This window comes from Nilaparvata lugens, chromosome 6 (genome assembly GCF_014356525.2).
Source record: "Nilaparvata lugens isolate BPH chromosome 6, ASM1435652v1, whole genome shotgun sequence".
NCBI lineage: Eukaryota > Metazoa > Arthropoda > Insecta > Hemiptera > Delphacidae > Nilaparvata > Nilaparvata lugens.
Window position 1 is genome coordinate 48,665,160 of NC_052509.1, and position 19,809 is coordinate 48,684,968.

At 33.8% G+C, this 19,809-nt stretch overlaps 1 protein-coding gene across 1 annotated transcript in view; it reads left to right on the forward strand.

Annotated features, from left to right (window-relative positions):
* Nucleotides 1-19,809, forward strand: part of LOC111047126 (F-actin-monooxygenase Mical) — a 118,065-nt gene that overhangs the window by 61,161 nt on the left and 37,095 nt on the right. Inside the window, exons 4-13 of the mRNA XM_039431476.1 lie at nt 735-939; nt 2,951-3,067; nt 4,377-4,475; nt 5,006-5,262; nt 7,506-7,902; nt 9,129-9,329; nt 12,204-12,439; nt 15,257-15,379; nt 17,297-17,536; nt 18,543-18,782. Of these exons, the coding sequence (XP_039287410.1) occupies nt 735-939; nt 2,951-3,067; nt 4,377-4,475; nt 5,006-5,262; nt 7,506-7,902; nt 9,129-9,329; nt 12,204-12,439; nt 15,257-15,379; nt 17,297-17,536; nt 18,543-18,782 (2,115 nt within the window). The remainder of the gene's footprint in view (nt 1-734; nt 940-2,950; nt 3,068-4,376; nt 4,476-5,005; nt 5,263-7,505; nt 7,903-9,128; nt 9,330-12,203; nt 12,440-15,256; nt 15,380-17,296; nt 17,537-18,542; nt 18,783-19,809) is intronic.

Consider the following 19,809-nt stretch of genomic DNA (forward strand, 5'->3'; position numbering starts at 1 on the left):
CAGGTCAGATAGTTTATAACTTCTTGAGGCATGGAAGATAGATTGGATATTTTCAATGAGGGTACTCAATATTTTCATGTCAAATAATAATCTATATCTTCTTAAAGAAAGGAAGATGGATTGGAATTTTTTTAATGAGGGTAATGAGATGGATGATAGTGAGAGAGGAGTGGATGTACAGCTTAGATGGGTTCCGAAACACCGGGGAAGCAATTTTTAAACATATAAATTATATTTAGAGAAATCTGCTCTTCAATCGGTTACCCTTACAACGGGAGTAGCTGACGCTTGTAACTTATTGACCATAAATCCAATCGCTGCTCTAGTATGAGTAACTGCTAACTGAAAACTCTATCTAACTCGATTCTGGACTATTTCTGGTCTATTATATTTGAACTGTATATGAATCTGTATGATGTGAATTGTTGTTTCTTGAATTGCTTAGAAAATACATTTGTATATTATTTAAAATTCACTTAAAAGCCGTTTGAAGATTGGAGTAGAATTTCCACTGTTTATTTCTCATTGCCTCATTTTTTCTTATTTGAAACATTATAAAAGTGATTTTTCGAAGTACCTTGTAAGCAGTCTTCAAGTTATTGCCCTTCTATTTCGATAACTAGCCTGGATTCCATTTTCAACATTATATATTGATTAGTAATTTCATTGTTATTACCTTTTTATAAAGAGCAATAGTGTAAATTATGTATTAATTATTGAATGTGTTGTTGCAGGCCAAACTACGATCGTGGAAAGCTCAAGCACTGTGGATCAAATACGATAAACGAGCCGCACATAAATGTTATAATAGAGGCAAAGCATGTCCCAACACAAGGGTAAGCTTCAATTTAAAGAAATATATTTTCCAAAAAAATGACAAAATAATATTGATATACAAATTTTCTGATCAAAAATCGATGTTACAATTTTGTATGGCGAGTAATAATTGACTATTTTATTCTAAATTTTTTGAGATCATCTTGAAATAGAATAATAATGAAAACTTATCGTATAATTAGATTGAGTAGTTTATAAGTTAATCGATGGAAATCTTGGCTTCTGCTATCTGCTTCAGTGGCTTTCAAAAAAAATCTGGTGTGGTGCACTCACACAACTTTCCTTGCTCATATTTGAAGCTATGATCAGACTTCTCTATATGTGTATATATAATTGTTTTCAGAGGTACTTTTTCCTTTGTGTAAATTGTGAAATTCGAAGATTTTTTTTAGTCCTCATTTTTTTAAAGTCGTCAAAACAGCTGTTCTACAGATGAAATATCTCGACTATGTGTTCTTTTTATGAACTGCGCTACCTACCTACCTCATGCATGAGAAGGAGGTTACTAAGTCCATTTCTCAAGGATGGGGTAGACCCCCCATCAGTTTCCCAGAGTGGAGACTCATGCCAGTTGATAAAGCTAATAAATAACCATACAGGGTTGGTATTATACCTACCTTCGTAGGGTATGAATTTGAAAAAATCGGTCAAGTTATTTTTGAGAAAATAACATGAAAAACATAACATAACGTGAAAAACATGTTTTTTTAGTAATTATCCGCCATTTTTCTCAAGAATATTACAGAGCTCCTGCAATTTTCCCAGAGATGAGACTCATGCCAGTTGATAGGGCTTATAAATAGCTAACCATGGTATGAATTTGAAGAAAATCGTTGGAGCCGTTTTCGAGAAAACCGTGGATAACATGGTTTTTAGTCATTATTCGCCATTTTTCTCAAGAATATTACGGAGATCCTGAAATTTTCTCAGAAATGAGACTCATTTCAGTTGATAGGGCTTATAAATAGCTATCCATGGTATAAATTTGAAGAAAATCGTTAGAGCCGTTTTCGAGAAAACCGTGAAAAACATGGTTTTTTAGTAATTATCCGCCATTTTGAATTCAATTTCATTGAATTTCTTATTGTCTGTCGGATCCTCATGGTATAAGGACCTTAAGTTTAACATTTCAAGTCAATCGGTTGATTAGGAATGGAGTTATCGTGTTCACAGACATACACACATACACACACACACACACACACACACACACACACACACACACACACACACACACACACACACACACACCACACACACACACCAATACCCAAAAATCATGTTTTTGGACTCAAGGGACCTTGAAACGTATAGAAAACTTGAAATTAGGGTACCTTATTTTTTTTTGAAAAGCAATACTTTCCTTACCTATGGTAATAGGGCAAGGAAAGTAATAAATTGTTCCATACTATGTTTGAATTAATCATAATCGTGAAGTTTCATTACCCTGAAGTTTCCTTGAGAGAAATCATCTTAGTTCTCTTCATTTTATCCATATCCAACAATTAGAAAAATCTTATGTAACTGTTTTTATAAACATAGGCTGCAGTGTCTTGCTAATTTAAAATTTCATCATATATAAAATCTCAAAAGACAAAATAGCTTATGTAGAAGATTTACTGCTGTATAGTAATTGTTTCAAATTATTTTTATTGATTAAATGTATTTTAGCTCACTTTTCACTTCTTCTCTTCCCAATTTTTTTGGAATTAGAATTTTGTATTCTATAGTGGATGGAACAGCAACACTTGTACTTGAAAGCTAAAATAAATCCAAAAAATTGTTTAAGATAATGATTTTCTCCTTTGGCAAAGCTTTCATATTTTTACTGTATCTCGTTGTCTTGCACTGTACTGATTTTCGTTCATTTTCTACACTGGCTAAAATAAAATTATTTCACAATTATTCAGTGCGATGTTAAAACATATTTCAATTCATATCTTCCAAATTTGAGAAGAAATACCTTGGAACTGAATTATAGTATTCCACTCAATATTAAAATAATTATTATTGAATGAATTTTACCGAATGCCTATAACTTAACTGTACTATCTTATTATGCGTATTATTTGGCTTCTTTGACATTGAATGCTCCTCTATTTGTTTTGTGCAGGTATAAGGCAGCTGCAGTTCATTCTTCTAAAGGTAGCTTTAATTTTCGGTGTAGAAATTCATGAGAACCTGGGTTTCGAATCTCTTCTTCCACCTTCTGATGACCCATCAGATGAAAGTAAGTTTTTGTCTTGTATATTTCTAATTAATTATTCTTCCATATTAATAAATTTGAATTTGTAAAACACATGGAATGGATAGGAAATACACGTTTGATGCATTATCACCAACTACTCAACTGATTAACATGATATTTTACTTAAATAATCTGAATTTACCGAGGATTGATATAGGCATATCTTCATTCTCATTAAAAATTGATTCTAATTTTGATAATAAAAACAAATTTATTCAATTTTTGATTCAAAGTTACGTAATATAAAGGCTCAAATAAATTTCGAGTACATCAAGCGCAGTCGTGTTCCAGATAATACCTTGCTCGGTTCTGGATACAAAGGTTCCGGTTCGGCTCAGAACCTGTATTTTTCAATACGAATTTTCATCGAAGATTATTCATGTAGTTTTGAAAAAATAATAAATAATTATTAAATTTGTTCTTTTTAATTAATTTTTCTATTGTATATTTGATATAATACTCTTAATTTTCAAAATGAAACTATAAAACTGCAAGTTAATCCATTTGTGTCTCCCACATACCCTTGCGGAGTGCAGGTTACACCTGCTCTTTTGTAAACTAGTAGTTCTGTGAACAGTAGACCTCACGCAGTATTCTCATCCACAAGTACCTGATTGAAACTATAGACCTTATGGAAATACAGCAATAGACTGGCTTCTCCACACATCTGTGTACCGTAATCACTTGTCAGCTGATTTATGATGAATAATTCTATACAGTAGTCTGATTTTTACTCTAATATTGGCGTATGAAGGAGGCTCCTTTTTCCTTTTCTATTATCCTTGAAATGCAAAATTTCCAAAAACCTTGTATATACGTCGACGCGCAATTAAAGGAACATACCTGTCAAATTTCATGAAAATCTATTACCGCGTTTCGCCGTAAATGCGCAACATATAAACATTTAAACATTAAGAGAAATACCAAACCGTCGACTTGAATCTTGGACCTCACTTGACGCTCGGTCAATAAGTGTAACCATAGAGAAAGCATGCAGTATCATGCTTATTTAATAGAGTGTAACTATCAGGGGTCGCCTATTATTGTCGAATATTTAGTGAAAAAATATCCAAATTATCTCACAATTTAATATTAGGAACTTGAAGAAATAGGTATATTTCAAATGTTCTATTGTTGTTGACCTTATTTTTTCATTTAACTCAATTTGCACATGAGCTGTGGTGAAAATTGTTGAAGGAATTTATTGGATATATTATATTGTGAAATAAAGTTCTAATTTATTCCCTAAATAGATATAAATGCTCTGTTATAATGTTTTGTGTGATTGTAGGAGGATGGAGAGCGGTAGTTGATCCTGCAGATCACCCAGTCTCTCAGTATGAGTTTGATGTTTTAATTGGTGCTGACGGAAAACGTAATACGCTTGAAGGTATGTTGTATATTTGTTGCTTTTCTCTTTATATCCCATTAAAGTTCAAATATAAAATCAAACAAATGGTATTCTAGTTGTGTTGTATTGCTTGCTTAAAATCTGATGTATGTAATTCAGAATTTCTGCATTTCTCATTAAAATAGAGTAGGCTTAAATAAAGATAATATACTTGGTTGATTTGAAATTACTTATCTGTTTTCATCAATAAACTATATTCATCCTCTTGCAGAATTGAACAATATTTTTGTAGTTGGAATGCTAAAAGGAATCAATAATTTCGGTTGAGTAATTTATATAAGAATCTTGTTTTTTATAAAGGGAACGTATTGTATTGTAAACTGTTTGAAGGCTTCAAGGATTTTTTTGAATTACCGAGAGTAGGCCTACTATTAATTTTAAAAATGTGGCAGTTGAAATTCTTTAAATGTTTTATAAAGATGGAACTTACAACTCGTTTTATCGGTATTGCAATTTGTTTATATGTCCCATATATAAAAAAATTACCACCTCACTGTCTTTATTTTCAGGTTTTAAACGAAAAGAATTTCGAGGTAAATTAGCGATCGCCATTACGGCGAATTTTATTAATCGAAAAACAGAGGCCGAAGCTCGAGTGGAGGAGATCAGTGGAGTGGCGTTCATTTTCAATCAGAAATTCTTCAAAGAGCTCTATGCGGCCACTGGAATCGACCTGGAGAACATAGTCTACTATAAGGATGAAACGCACTACTTCGTCATGACAGCTAAAAAGCACAGTCTTCTAGATAAGGGTGTAATCCTCAACGTAAGTACCTTACTATTAAGAAAATTAATAGAATTTAAAAATCATAGAATTCTGAAATTATAAGAATGCATTACTATGATTTTTTGCTTCAGTTGTCTACATAAACTTGTGAGTGGGTAAGGGACGATAGAAATTAATTGCAGACGGAATAGGAACCAATTTATCTTTAGCAGACTTCAACTGCGACGCTTTAGACTACTGGACTAAGCTAGCTCTCATTTGCCTCACAAGTTTTGATATTATGCTGTATTTTTTTTATTACGTATCTATTTATCATAGTCAGTAAAGTTGCTCAATTTTTAATTATTGCTGATGAAGCTAACACAGTATTTAATCATTGATGATATCTGAATCACAATCTCAAACAGATTCATTTCACTTTAAATAAAATAAGAATATCAATATTTTTTCGAAAAATATAAGGAATCTACATTAAAAATAAAGCTATCATACTTGAATACAATGAACTTAAAAATATTTTCGTAATACACTCATATATTTATTTCAATCAATTAAATGTCAAATGCAATCATTTTCTAACAACTATATTAATTGAATGAATGAATTTTTGCCAAATACAAAATACAAAAAAGCTTTACAAAAAATAAATATAAGTATATGCTACTGCACTTAAATCAAGATACATACATTTATTTAATTGGATATAATAACGAAATGATATCCTTTACATTACAAACAATAGTTTTAAAATGAAGATTCAATTTATGATCACATGCATAAGTACAGTAGGTGAGGCAAAAACACCGGCAAAAGGAAGATTCCTTGTGCGCCAGTGTGAGTCGTGAATCAGCTTAATCAGGGATGTAATATATAAACTTGAATCTAGCGTATGAAGTGTTCGAAAATATAATTTATAATATGAAGTTGATTATTGTATAAAAGTCAACGATTGGAAATAATTCAAGTTTAGCCATGCCTCTATGGCTCTTTTTCTGTGTTTATTATTTCGGAAATTATTAAGTGGAAATTCACTTTCTAGTATATTTATGAATTTACTGCTAATGTAGTAAAGTTGCCTTCTAAGAAGAGCTGAGTTGGTGTTATATATTTCATATTTTCTTATTGTATTAGGTCTAAGATTATAATTTATGTCATCGGCTAGAGGGAAATTATGCTCGTATTTGAAACTGTAATTTGTTATGCAACTAAGATATAACTGTCGTATAGTTTTAACATCAAATTCACTGAACAAAATCTTACTATCATAAGTTCTAGGTTTCTTTAAAATTGTCTTTATGATGAATTTTTGTATTAGAAAAAGGTTTTAATATGGGTATCGAAAGTCCCACCCCAAACTATTAAACCATATCGCATTAGGGATTCTACTAGTGCCGTATATACCTGTTTGCATTCTGAGAAAGATAGCACATTTTTCAATTTATAAAATTTATAAGATAGGTATTTTAGTCTCTTACATAGGAAGTTAACATGGATGTCCCATTTGAGACACTCATCGATCCATATACCAAGATATTTGAGGTTTGATTTCCTATTAATAACAGGGCAGGAACATCTATTAATGTTTGGTTGATTTATTGAAGAACAGTTTGAATGGATTTTTAACTTATATTGATTGTTAGGTTTACCCTCTCTATTTGCTGAAAAAGCTATGTAATTGGTTTTTTCTACATTTAAACTCAAAGCATTAGAGTCCATCCAGTTCTTCACAATTTTCATATCTTGCTCTGCAACAATGAAAGTATCATTCCAATTATTTTCTGAAAATATAATCACTGAATCATCAGCAAAAGATGAAATTCTCCCATTCTTTAGCTTAATATTCAGCAAATCATTTACATAAAGAATGAAAAATATTGGTGAAAGATATTAGGTGAAAGGTATAAATATTGGTATAAATTTGGTTTATACTTTTATTTTCTCTTTCGTTTTTATCTTTCTACCATTACAAGAAACATTGTAGGATCTCCTATGTAGCCTCTCTATTATATTCTTTCTAGACAATTTACTACCGTATATTTATTTATATTCAAAGAATAATCATCATATACGATACTTGGAAGGACCAGAATACTACGTTACCAAGAAAAGACCCGTTCACATCGTAGCTGTAATTCAATGTTGGGAGATAGGACGGCTACGTCTTCCGAAGACGTATTTCAACGTAGCGTAGCTAAGTGTAAAGAGACCCTTAGTTTGTATGCCAATGTTATTACATCATGTAAAATAAATAAATTGAGTTGAATATTGTGTGTGTTGTTTAGGATTATGCAGACACGGCGCGCCTGCTGTCGGTGGAGAACATAGACAAAGCGGCGCTGATGGAGTACGCACGGGAGGCGGCCGACTTCTCGACGGGCTACAAGCTGCCGCAGCTGGAGTTCGCCGTGAACCACTACGGCCAGCCGGACGTGGCCATGTTCGACTTCACGTCGATGTTCGCCGCGGAGAACGCCAGTCGTGTGCTGGACAAGCACGGGCACCGGTTGCTGGTGACGCTGGTCGGAGACAGTCTGCTGGAGCCCTTCTGGCCGACCGGGTCGGGGTGTGCGAGGGGCTTCCTCAGCTCCATGGACGCGTGTTGGGCGGCGCGTGGCTGGGGCATGGGACACAATCCGCTCGATGTGCTCGCCGAACGCGAGTCTGTCTATCGGATACTGGGTGCGTTACTCTGTCTTGACTATAGACAATGTACTTCAGTTATTTGAACAATGCATTCACACAATCACAAAATAAAATGAAGAAGAGATCGCGGACGTCCCAGGAAGAAGAAGAAAGAATATCCGGGAAGATCGTACCATGGCTTGATTTTAGGGGCACGGAGATTTGAAACAGACTGTAATGCCTTACCCGTAAAAGGAAGAAGAAGAAGAGGATGAGGAAGAAGAAGAAGATGATGATGAAGAGGAGGAGGAGGAGGAGGAGGAGGAGGAGGAGGAGGAGGAGGAGGAGGAGGAGGAAAAAGATTGATTGATTGATTGATTGATTTTTATTTTGTGCTAGGTCTAGAAAGACCCATTGCACATCAAAACATAGTACAGCAAAGATTATTACATAGTATTGGAAGAAACGAAAGAAGAAGAAGAATATGCTATAAATTTATTGCCTTTCAATTAATCATACCAATTTTTCACATTTGAAAATGGCTCTCATGAGTTGAAACATGTTAACCACTAATAAAATATAAATGGGTACTGGGTGATAATTTCATTTTATTTCAATAATAGTAGCAGCCCCATATGGAAAACGTAGATGAAAACTTATAAAATAACCAGAATATTATCAAGAAAATTATTAGAAAAACATTTTTCCAAACTGATTAATTTTGTCTTTTTTGATATTCTAACTAAAATGATTTTACATAAAAATTAATTCTTCAATAGAATTCAAAATACTTTATATTCTAGTTGTAAACCCATTTAAGAACTGGAAACATAACCTGATTTTGACTTTATTAACTATCAAAAGTCGGGAGAGAAACAGTTTTGGGGAAATCCTGTCGATTCCCTCCCAATCATTGACTTGATTAGGCTATGTGTATTTTAAAATGAATAAATAAAGTGTGGATTGTCTTAGAACGCTATTCAAATAATTGTAGATTCATTATTAAACATTGAAATGATTAAAATTATTGTCAAGTCAAACACCAAAATTTTATAGTGAACTTATATTTAGTTTGTGCAGAACTGTTTAATAACAAATTTTGAATAACTTCAACACATTGATTTTAAGTAATAATTATAATATTGAAATTCAGATTTAATTAGGCTTAACATAAAAATTAACAGCCCAACATAAAATTAAATGTTTTTAAAACGTTTCTCAATCGATAAAGATAACTCAATTTTGCAAAATTTATTTTTACTAATGATGAATTATTTTTGTAGGCCAGACAACACCAGAAAATCTGCATCGAGACTATGCAGCCTACACGCTTGATCCGCACACTCGATATCCGAATTTGAATTCTCGTCTCGTCCTACCAATTCATGTACGAGGTCTCTATTCATCCGATAATCCTGAAGCCATCGAGCAATGGTTGAAATGCCCTCCTGCACTCGAATTACCCAAAAAACGAAGAAGAAAAGGTCAGTTGTTTTATTATGATTTACTAAACCTATAAACATTCTTCGATAGTTAGACACAATAACGTGTGCAAATGTCACTCTTACTTGAGTTTGATAGATAAAATAATGGGTGAGCTCGTTTTGATTTCTCCTAAACTAAAAATATCTCATCTTGTTCTCTTTTGAATATTTTCTGAATCCAGAGAAATCAAGTTCATCCATGAGGTATCATTAACCGTGGTATTTAGAATTAAATATTCTCTCACATTCTTCCAAATCTTTATTATTATTATTATTATCAGATGAATAAAATATAATTCAAGACAATAATAATGTGCAGAACTGTTTAAGTGCTTCGAGACCACTAATTTGTCATCAGGCAGAAATAATTTTACAGCCACTTGTGTAATTGAGGAGAAACAATAAATTTGCTCAATTTGTCAATCAAGCCTGATGAGTATTATACGTTAAATATTTTTTATACTGGACATTCCTTAAATTGTGCTATTGAGCGAGGATGACGAGCTGACCATATCTTGTTCTAACATTTCGGTGGAAATGTTTTCAATTGTTACTTGATTTCAGAACTTTTAGTAGTGTATTGTTCTTTGTAATATCATTTCATTTTTTGTCCTCGGTGGTCGTATTGTGGCTTCTTTCATCTCCTGTCACTCATCTACCAATAACAGTGAAGGGTTAGTTTTTATACATTCTTCGTGAATTGCTCAATGTTTGCATGAAAGTGTATCATTCATTTCCAAATTGCTAGAATAGGCTATATGATTGTTTCTACAGTCGATTGTTATTTAGTATCCTGGAATGTAAGTGGTTCTTGAAAATCAAAATTTTAAAACTATTTGTTAATTTTCATGTTATGATGTTGATGTGAAATTAAGTATTATATCCGGTAGCGTACTCAATAATTGGTTTTGATTATCCGGGTCTCATATCTATTCACCATAAGAATTCAGTTTTACATATTTTTGTCCCGACGTTTGCCATCCAAATACGACATATTCAGGTACTCATAAAGATATTTTTTTAGTTGATTAAAGATTGTGGTTCTTATTCATTTATAGTTTCATGTTAAAGCTTTTCCTTAAAATACTGTAATGTAGAGAATTCAAGGAATCCCCTACTTTATGAGTACAGAGTGCATTTTCATTTGAATATAAGGGTAAACGCGCACTAGCACGACCAAGACCACGACCAAGACCAGTACTGGTCTAGAACAGCACGACCACAGCCTCGACCAAGACCAAGACCAAAGTTTTGCATTTATAAATGTACTGGTTTGGCAATTGATCTGTGCGACCAGAGCCTACTGCTGTGGTCGTGCGTTTGTCGTGTCTTGGTCTGACAGTGAGCGTTGCTCCATATAATTTCAGGTTGTCCTGGCTGCAAGTTCTTGGTCGTGCTAGTGTGCGTTTACCCTTAGAAGATGAAATTAGGCTGTGCTGTCATTTGTTTTGAGAGTAAAACATTGTTTTTATTAAAAATATATATAATTACCGTATTTATAGTTATGAATTCTATGAAAGCATGTTGAATGTTTTTGCCTCCTCTTGAATGCCAATGCCTTAAAATTAAATTTCCTGTTTAATTTAATACAATTTGTTAATGAACTCAACAAATGAACATATCGAATTTTCATTCATTTTTCTTGCTTTGAATGTTCTTTGTGCTCTGCTCGTTCAAATTTTCCCAGCTTCACATTTTGCATAGATTAAAGAAGTGAATTTTGTGCTGAATGCATTTTATGTTGTCATAAATTCTCAAAATGCATCTTTAATTCTGCCATATGCGGTACTTTTGGAAAAACTATCCATAATTTGTTATCTCTTATATCTTGTTGAATATTTTTGATATTGGGATGGAGGAGATAAGTCAAGAATCTTTCAATAAATATTCAGTTGATAATATTCATCCAGCATGACAAGGGAATTGCCCTTCTCTGTAGCTTGTAAATTTAAAGAAATATAATGCACTGTGTAACTTTCAAGATGTTTCTATATAAAATGTGATTTTATAGAATTTACTTCATTGTTGGTTTGTCTTATACTTGAAACTATCAATATCCTTGCTGTAGTTGCTATTGACCCGGTTCTTAACTTTTTTTCCATTAATTCAGGACCTTAGGACAATATATTAGAGAATAAATGACGATAAATCAAAATTATAGATTTTCGACTCATCAGATCTAGAAAATTTTTGAAAATTAAAATTTGTATGTGATAAACGGATTAGACATAAAAGTGGTAGGATGAGAACAAAATACTCACTCAAAATCAAATCAATTTAATTCAAATAATGCAGTAATCACTTATATAATACATAATATACAAAAATATAATAAGAATACAAAAGTAACATAACTAAAATATATTATAACTTCGTGTCACACGTATGTGAAAGTAAACTTAAACCTTCAAGTTTACTATTCTATAGATTATTTTGATAGATTTTGAGGAATCTATCAAAATATTATCCAAAAACAGAATGATATGCATTACAGTATAGGTAACATATAGAGAGTGATCAGAGAGTGAAAGTCCCGATAGCAGATACAAGTTCCCTCCGCAGTGAAATATAAAAAAAATATTTGTTACAACAACATTCTTTCAATTTATAAAACGTACGTGTACATTCATTACATTAGATGTTGAACGTACCTTCCTTGTTTAGGGGGTGTTAAGGGAGAGTAACTTGTCAAACAGGTCCCTAAACACAACACAATATGCCACCACGCATCTACTGCGGATAAATTTTTTGATCACCCGGTATAAAACTTCACTAAACATTCATTAGATTGCTTTTTTATGTATTGCAAGTGTTGTTGTGTGCTGTATTGGCTCTTTGAATTGTTTTTTAATGTATTGTTGTATTGTGTGGCAGATTCGCAAGTGCACCCGGATACGTTGCTGCACTGGCTGAAGAAGCAGGTGGCTCTGTACGATGGGGTGCGCATCGAGGACATGACGTCATCGTTCAAAGATGGCCGCGCCCTGTGCGCTATCATCCACCGCTACCGACCCGACCTCATCGACTTCCACTCTCTGCGGCCCACGGATGCAGCTCGCAACAACCAACTGGCTTTCGACACGCTCGAACGCGAACTCGGCATATCGCCGGTCGGTTAAAAGAATATTTATTTTGCCAAAATATATAAGACAATGTAAATTATAATAAATCTTAATCATATCTACTGCGAGGCCCACGCTATAGTGGGAGTATTTGATTTATGTTGGTGTTAAGCTAGGTTTACACTACGTAGCAGAGCTACATGTAGCTCAGCTATATAGCTCTGCTACAAGTTCAAAAAGTGACACTGGAGATCTGCTATAATTATATAGCCCGGCTATATAGCAGTTTTAAGCCTATTTTCTCAGCTATATAGCAGAAAATGAGCTATCCAAAATTTTCGGTAAACATCAAAGAGAATCTGAGCTATATGTAGCTCTGCTACATGTCAATTTTTACTTTCCTTGCCATAGGTAAGGAAAGTATTGCTTTCCAAAAAAATTTAAGGTACCCTAATTTTATGTTTTCTATACGTTTCAAGGTCCCCTGAGTCCAAAAACATGATTTTTGGGTATTGGTCTGTATGTGTGTGTGTGTGTGTGTGTGTGTGTGTGTGTGTGTGTGTGTGTGTGTATGAGTGTATGTGCGTCTGTGTACACGTTATCTCATCTCCCAATTAACGGAATGACTTGAAATTCGGAACTTAAGGTCCTTACACTATAAGGATCCGACACGAACAATTTCGATTGAATGCGATTCAAGATGGCGGCTAAAATGGCGAAAATGTTGTCAAAAACAGGGTTTTTCGCGATTTTCTCTAAAATGGCTCCAACGATTTTGATCGAATTCATACCCAAAATAGTCATCAATAAGCTCTATCAACTGCCACAAGTCCCATATCTGCTGTAAAAATTTCGGGAGCTCCGCCCCATCAATGCAAAGTTCGATTTTAGATTCCCAATTATCAGGCTTCAGATACAATTTAAACAAAAAAAATCAAGTGGAGTAGATTGAGCATGAAAATCTCTACAATTAATATTCAGTAAGATTTTCATCTAAAATTGAAAATAAGCTTTAAATTCGAGAAAATGTGATTATTCAATTGCAAATTATTGTTGATTCTATTAAATCATTCACTATGAAGAGATAGCAGACCTCATGTGTGTCCCCAGCGTTATTGCCCTGTCACCAGCTGGCTCAAATCTTTGAATAGTAGACTTGAGATGCGCGGGAACACTAGCGTCAGGTGATCATTTTCCATAACGGCAAGGAAAGTTGTGTGAGTGCGCCACACCAGATTTTTGTTCATAGCAGATCTAGATGTAGCTGCTCTGTACGTGAAGGATGCTGCCGCAGCTCTTTACTGTTCTTTGCAGCTGTTTAGTGCCTGCTGGGTTTATACCAGATATACTGTATTCATTTGTTGTCAGAGTGCTAGTAGGTTACTGCGCATTGCGAGCATTTCCTTTTTTATTTATATATTATTGTGCAATGATGGAGAGTAAATTTGACTGGAATAGAGACAAAATTATCCAATATCTTCTTTTTCTTTTCTGTGCTGAAAATATCTCAGTAGCTGCGGCGAAAGCCACGGCCAAACCTTCTTCTTCGGCATCTGGCTGGGAACTGAACAGTGAATAGGCCTACTGGTTTATTCCAAACTATATGTAGCTCTTCTACAATTAATGGTACCAAAGTTAATTATAGCAGAGCTACATATAGCTCTGCTACATAAAATTAGCGTTAAATTTACTCATAGCAGAGCTACATCTAGCAGAGCTATATGTAGCCGACAGAGCTATATGTAGCTTTAATTTTATATAGCTCTCCAGCTACATAGTGTTAACGTAGCTTTACTATCCTCATCTATCATTCGACAAAGCTGATAGCGCTATCGTTTTCCAGCTCCCCAATGTTGCCAGATCGTTTTTCAACACTTGAGTAATATAATTGACTAACAAAATGTCCAATTACTCATGGAAAATCACATTTAAATCTTTAGAAAGTATATTTTCTTGGCGAATAAAATATAATGTATTATTCTAAACAAGAATGAATGGCTAATATTATATCAGATATACCGGTATCAGCTATCTTCTGTAGAAGGCAGTGACAAGGCACAGAATCGGCAACGCTGTTCTCCACTGCCATTATAACGTTGACCTCATTGTAGTCGAAAAGATTTTCGTCTTTTGCCTGGTTTTTCACGATTGGCTTCAAATCGAAATGGAGAGGCAGCCTTCAACGCCAACTGAAATGACAAAACTGACATGTTGAAATTATCAAATAAAATCTGACCAAGTCCGCTAAACTAAACATCTTCAAAATATCTAAAACTTTGATATTGTCAAACTTTCCAATAATTTAAAAACACTGATTTTATTGCCAATTCCACTTTATCACAGAACTTACAGGACTGTAGTTTCGTGTTGAAACCAACACATTCACAGCTAGGTTAAGAAAGATAAGCTCAAATAAAGCTTAAGATGAAGAAAAACACTGATTCTAATGTCAATTCCTCTTTGTAAAGCTAGCGTTGTTCGCACACAGCAGTAACAGTGAACAGTGAAATATTATAATTCTCACGAGTTCTAATTAGAGTATTCAAATTCAGGTCAGCCTAGCGAGTATGAACAGTCCCATTAGAACTTATGGGAATTATATTTTCACTTTTCACTGTCACTGTTGTGTGCGAATCCAGCTTCAATCAACTTACATGACAGTAGTTTCTTGTTGAAACGAACACTTACACAGTTTAAGATTTAGTGGTTTCAGCAGGAATCTGCAGTCCTGTAAGTTGATTAATAAAGAGAAACTGACAATGGAATTTATGTGTTTTTTCAATAGAAAAGATTTAATTTGTAGTAGGCTACTGTTTCTCCACTGAATTTTAATAGTTGTTTTAGTTCACATTTTTGTTTTTATAGGTGATGACTGGATTAGAGATGGAACAATGTGAAGTGCCTGATAAATTAGCTATGCTATCTTACTTGTCGCAGCTTTACGACACCTTCCGTGGTGAAATTCCTCACATTAAGCATCCGAAATTGGTGAGTATCCAATACAATCATTATTGTAATCCAATGCTAAATCTCGCAGCTGTTTCATAAAGTTTTGTATGTGAAATGTTGATTTTTGAGAATTAATGTTATCTATGTATCATAATCATTTCTGATTTGAAATTGATTTGAATCCGTGTTTCGGATGGACACGTTGAGCCGTCGGTCCCGGCTTAAGAACAGTCCTTAGGTCATGTCAGAGGCCCTGAAATTGATCAATTGCAACCTGAAAACTCTGACACCAGACCTGAGCCAGCCAGGTCACTCGATATTATTATTATTTGAAATGGATTTAGAAGTATGTATTTTTTGTTTGTCTGTGATGTTTCAATTATCTAAATCAAGATATGATTGTATTTCACGTATCAATTGATTACAAGGAGAGTCAGTCAAGGAGATTCGGGTTGGAACAAGATTTCTTCCTATTGCATAACCTCTATTCTGCAAAAAAATGTATCACATATCAAATATAGCGTTGCGCTCTATGGGAACGGAACGGAACAAGTCCCGTCTGAGATGAATACTTCCAAACCAGATCAGTATAGTTATGGATTATCACTAGACAGGATGTGATTTATGTTCTCGAACCAAATGTTTGGTTTATTTGTACTTTTATCTTATTGCGTGAGTCTATTCGTTGTCTTTAGATGTGTCATGTATCACCATCATCATGACTCGGAGCTCTCGGTAAATATTATCTTGTTTTGTTTCAATTAAATAATTATTGGGATTATTGTTGGATACATATCGAAATACATATAATGATTATTTTATAATATTTCAACTCTTATTACGGTAGTTAGTTTATATTATTGAACATGACAGGTCTGAAGCTTCCTTCATAAACTATTTGAATATGATTCTTGATCGAACGGTTGAGTAAATTACTCTAGGATCAGTTATTACAGTTGCAAGTATCACGTTTGAATAATACATTACTGTAAGATAAATAACGTTTCTAAGATATCATAAATTTATTTTTATTGCCCTTCAAATTTATACATTCTTAACGATATTGACAATATATAATGTGAAAAATGTTTCATTATACCGGTAGCTTGAATGAATGTGTTGTTATATTCTTATTTAATTCGAAGTATTCATTGAATAATTTAATAATTTAATTTAATTTATTTCATAAATGGAACTTTGGTTGTATTTCATATAAATGTATCCCAATTTCTCGAATCTTTATCATCTAAGTTTAACACTAAACTTGGTTTACAGGATGAGGTATATTGGTTTTCATGGTCTACTCTTTACATGGTCACATTTATTAATAACGTGCTACATTTTGAGTTTAAAACAAATTATCTATCCTCGTTTAAACTGAGATAAACCAACTGAGTTTAAGCCAACTGATCAATCTCTATTCAAACTGAGATAAACCAACTGTGTTTAAACCAACGGATCAATTTCCGTTTAAACTGAGATTATGCCCACGGTCTTCAAATATAAGAAATTTTGCATTATGAATTCAATAAATTCAATCAATTCGTTATCACTCTTTTGTTTTTTGCAGTGAAGTATTTTTTCTTGTCATCAACTCGATTTTGTATTGTAAATTGTATTTTGTTTTTAGTTTTTATTTTAAATCTGACTTTTTGCTACTCCCACCAGCGGTCAAAGACTTTTACTTTTGCTGGTGGTGACTGAAAAAATTTTCAGTTTTTAGTTCTCGGTAGTTAATTTTATCTCATTTTATTGTAATAAGTGTTGACTTATTAACCTTGATTTGTTGCATTGTTAAATTCTGGCAATAAAGAATTGAATTGAATAAATGCTTACTTATTTTGATATTAATTTTTTTATCCAGTTAAACTTGAAAAAATTTGATTAGCCTACATGAATTTGTGTACAACGTAGTTTATATATGAATTGATTTGAAAATTAAATTGTTGCATTCAGGAGGAAGACGAAATTCCGCCGAAAACGAAAGAAGAAGACACAACAGCGAAACTACGCAGCCTGACGCCGGCGCAACGCGTGTCGCTGCTGGGTCGTATCGTGACGCCGTCAGCGTCGTCGCACCGCAAGCGTCACGCCGCAGTCACGCTGCCGCGTACGACCGACACGCCTGTAAACCGCCGCGCCCGCAAACGGCGCAGTGCCGCGTCCGACCGCGCCGACAAACCTACGCTACAGCAGGTCTGTTTCTCTTTCTTCTATAATAATAAAAATAATACAGATTTGTTTCAATCTTTGTTTCATTGATTTATTTCAATCTGTAGTTCGTTTAAATTAAGTATTTACTGTAGTCCGTGCAAACCTTGTTTGCATCACGTGGCTGTATGGCCAATGCTATTTTACTCTTATATATATAAAATGTTATGTTGGTTTGTGTGTAATGCAAAAACTCCAAAAGTACTGGACCGATTGAGTTGAAATTTTAACATGATATAAAATCCGCATCAAGGATGGTTTTTATCTACTTTTTACAATTTTCAGGGCGCTACGCTCGCCCGAAAATTTTTAACTTTTTGGTTTATGGATTTTTCCGATTTTTGACTTCACATTCGGGTCAGCTCGCGAAAATAAGTCGATTAAAACAAATTATCTATCCTCGTTTAAACTGAGATAAACCAACTGAGTTTAAGCCAACTGATCAATCTCTATTCAAACTGAGATAAACCAACTGCGTTTAAACCAACGGATCAATTTCCGTTTAAACTGAGATTGTGCCCACGGTCTTCAAATATAAGAAATTTTGCATTATGAATTCAATAAATTCAATCAATTCGTTATCACTCTTTTGTTTTTTGCAGTGAAGTATTTTTCTTGTCATCAACTCGATTTTGTATTGTAAATTGTATTTTGTTTTTAGTTTTTATTTTAAATCTGACTTTTTGCTACTCCCACCAGCGGTCAAAGACTTTTATTTTTGCTGGTGGTGCCTGAAAAAATTTTTAGTTTTTAGTTCTCGGTAGTTAATTTTATCTTATTTTCTTGTAATAAGTGTTGATTTATTAACCTTGATTAATTTGTTGCATTGTTAAATTCTGGCAATAAAGAATTGAATTGAATAAATGCTTACTTATTTTGATATTAATTTTTTTATCCAGTTAAACTTGAAAAAATTTGATTAGCCTACATGAATTTGTGTACAACGTAGTTTATATATGAATTGATTGGAAAATTAAATTGTTGCATTCAGGAGGAAGACGAAATTCCGCCGAAAACGAAAGAAGAAGACACGACAGCGAAACTACGCAGCCTGACGCCGGCGCAACGCGTGTCGCTGCTGGGTCGTATCGTGACGCCGTCAGCGTCGTCGCACCGCAAGCGTCACGCCGCAGTCACGCTGCCGCGTACGACCGACACGCCTGTTAACCGCCGCGCCCGCAAACGGCGCAGTGCCGCGTCTGACCGCGCCGACAAACCTACGCTACAGCAGGTCTGTTTCTCTCTCTTCTACTGTATATTTGAATTCATTTATTTATGAATTTTTTTATGTGATATTACATAAATTTTGAGTTTCACTCATTTGACTGGTGACTTGTCGAAATCTAGTTTAGCCTACTAGATAATTTAATTTATTTCAATCTGTAGTTCGTTTAAATTAAGTATTTACTGTAGTCCGTGCAAACCTTGTTTGCATCACGTGGCTGTATGGCCAATGCTATTTTAATATAACAATAAAAGCACACTGTTGCCGTTTTTATACGTATTCTATCAGAAAGGACCACGCTCTCTTTTTCGCTCTTTCTCCTATACAATAACTCATATATGCTCTTTAGATTCTGTGAAATCTGGCATTAATGTCCTCTCCATAAGAGCAATGTAAGGTTTGCACAGACGATGATAATTGACTTCATTCCAATATGTAATTGATTATAATTAGTATATTTGTAATAAGTATAAGATAATCAAGTGTCTTGTTAAAAAAAGGGTAGTAGCACAATCGCCTGTAATAGAAAATTATTCTATAGGTGGTTTTCTTTGGCATTATTCTATCAAATTGAAAAATATTGATTATCCCTAAAAAAAAGAATCACAAATAAGGATTTAATTGGTATTGGATAAGGAAGGTCGCTAAAAATGTTAGAGCATGCGCTTGAAAGCTGATTATCAAGTTAGTTTTTTATCTCACATGAGATTCTAAGTTTTAAATTACAGAACCAGCTTTCATGGCATAACCTGCAACATTTTTACAGTGAGCTTAGACAGATGAAGATTTTATGACATACAAAACTGATTCTGTAATGTAAAAATTTTCAATATCAAACAATGAATGATAATTTTCTAATTTGTACCTATTCATCACAAAGAAATACGACAACATCAATCACAAGTCACAACACACTATATTGCGATTGTGACTATATATTTTAAGACATGATAGCCCCTTGCTTCAAAGCGGCAGAAGCTTCCAACGTTTGCTCCCAACCTTCCAATGTTTGCTTCATGGGTTCCAACGTTTA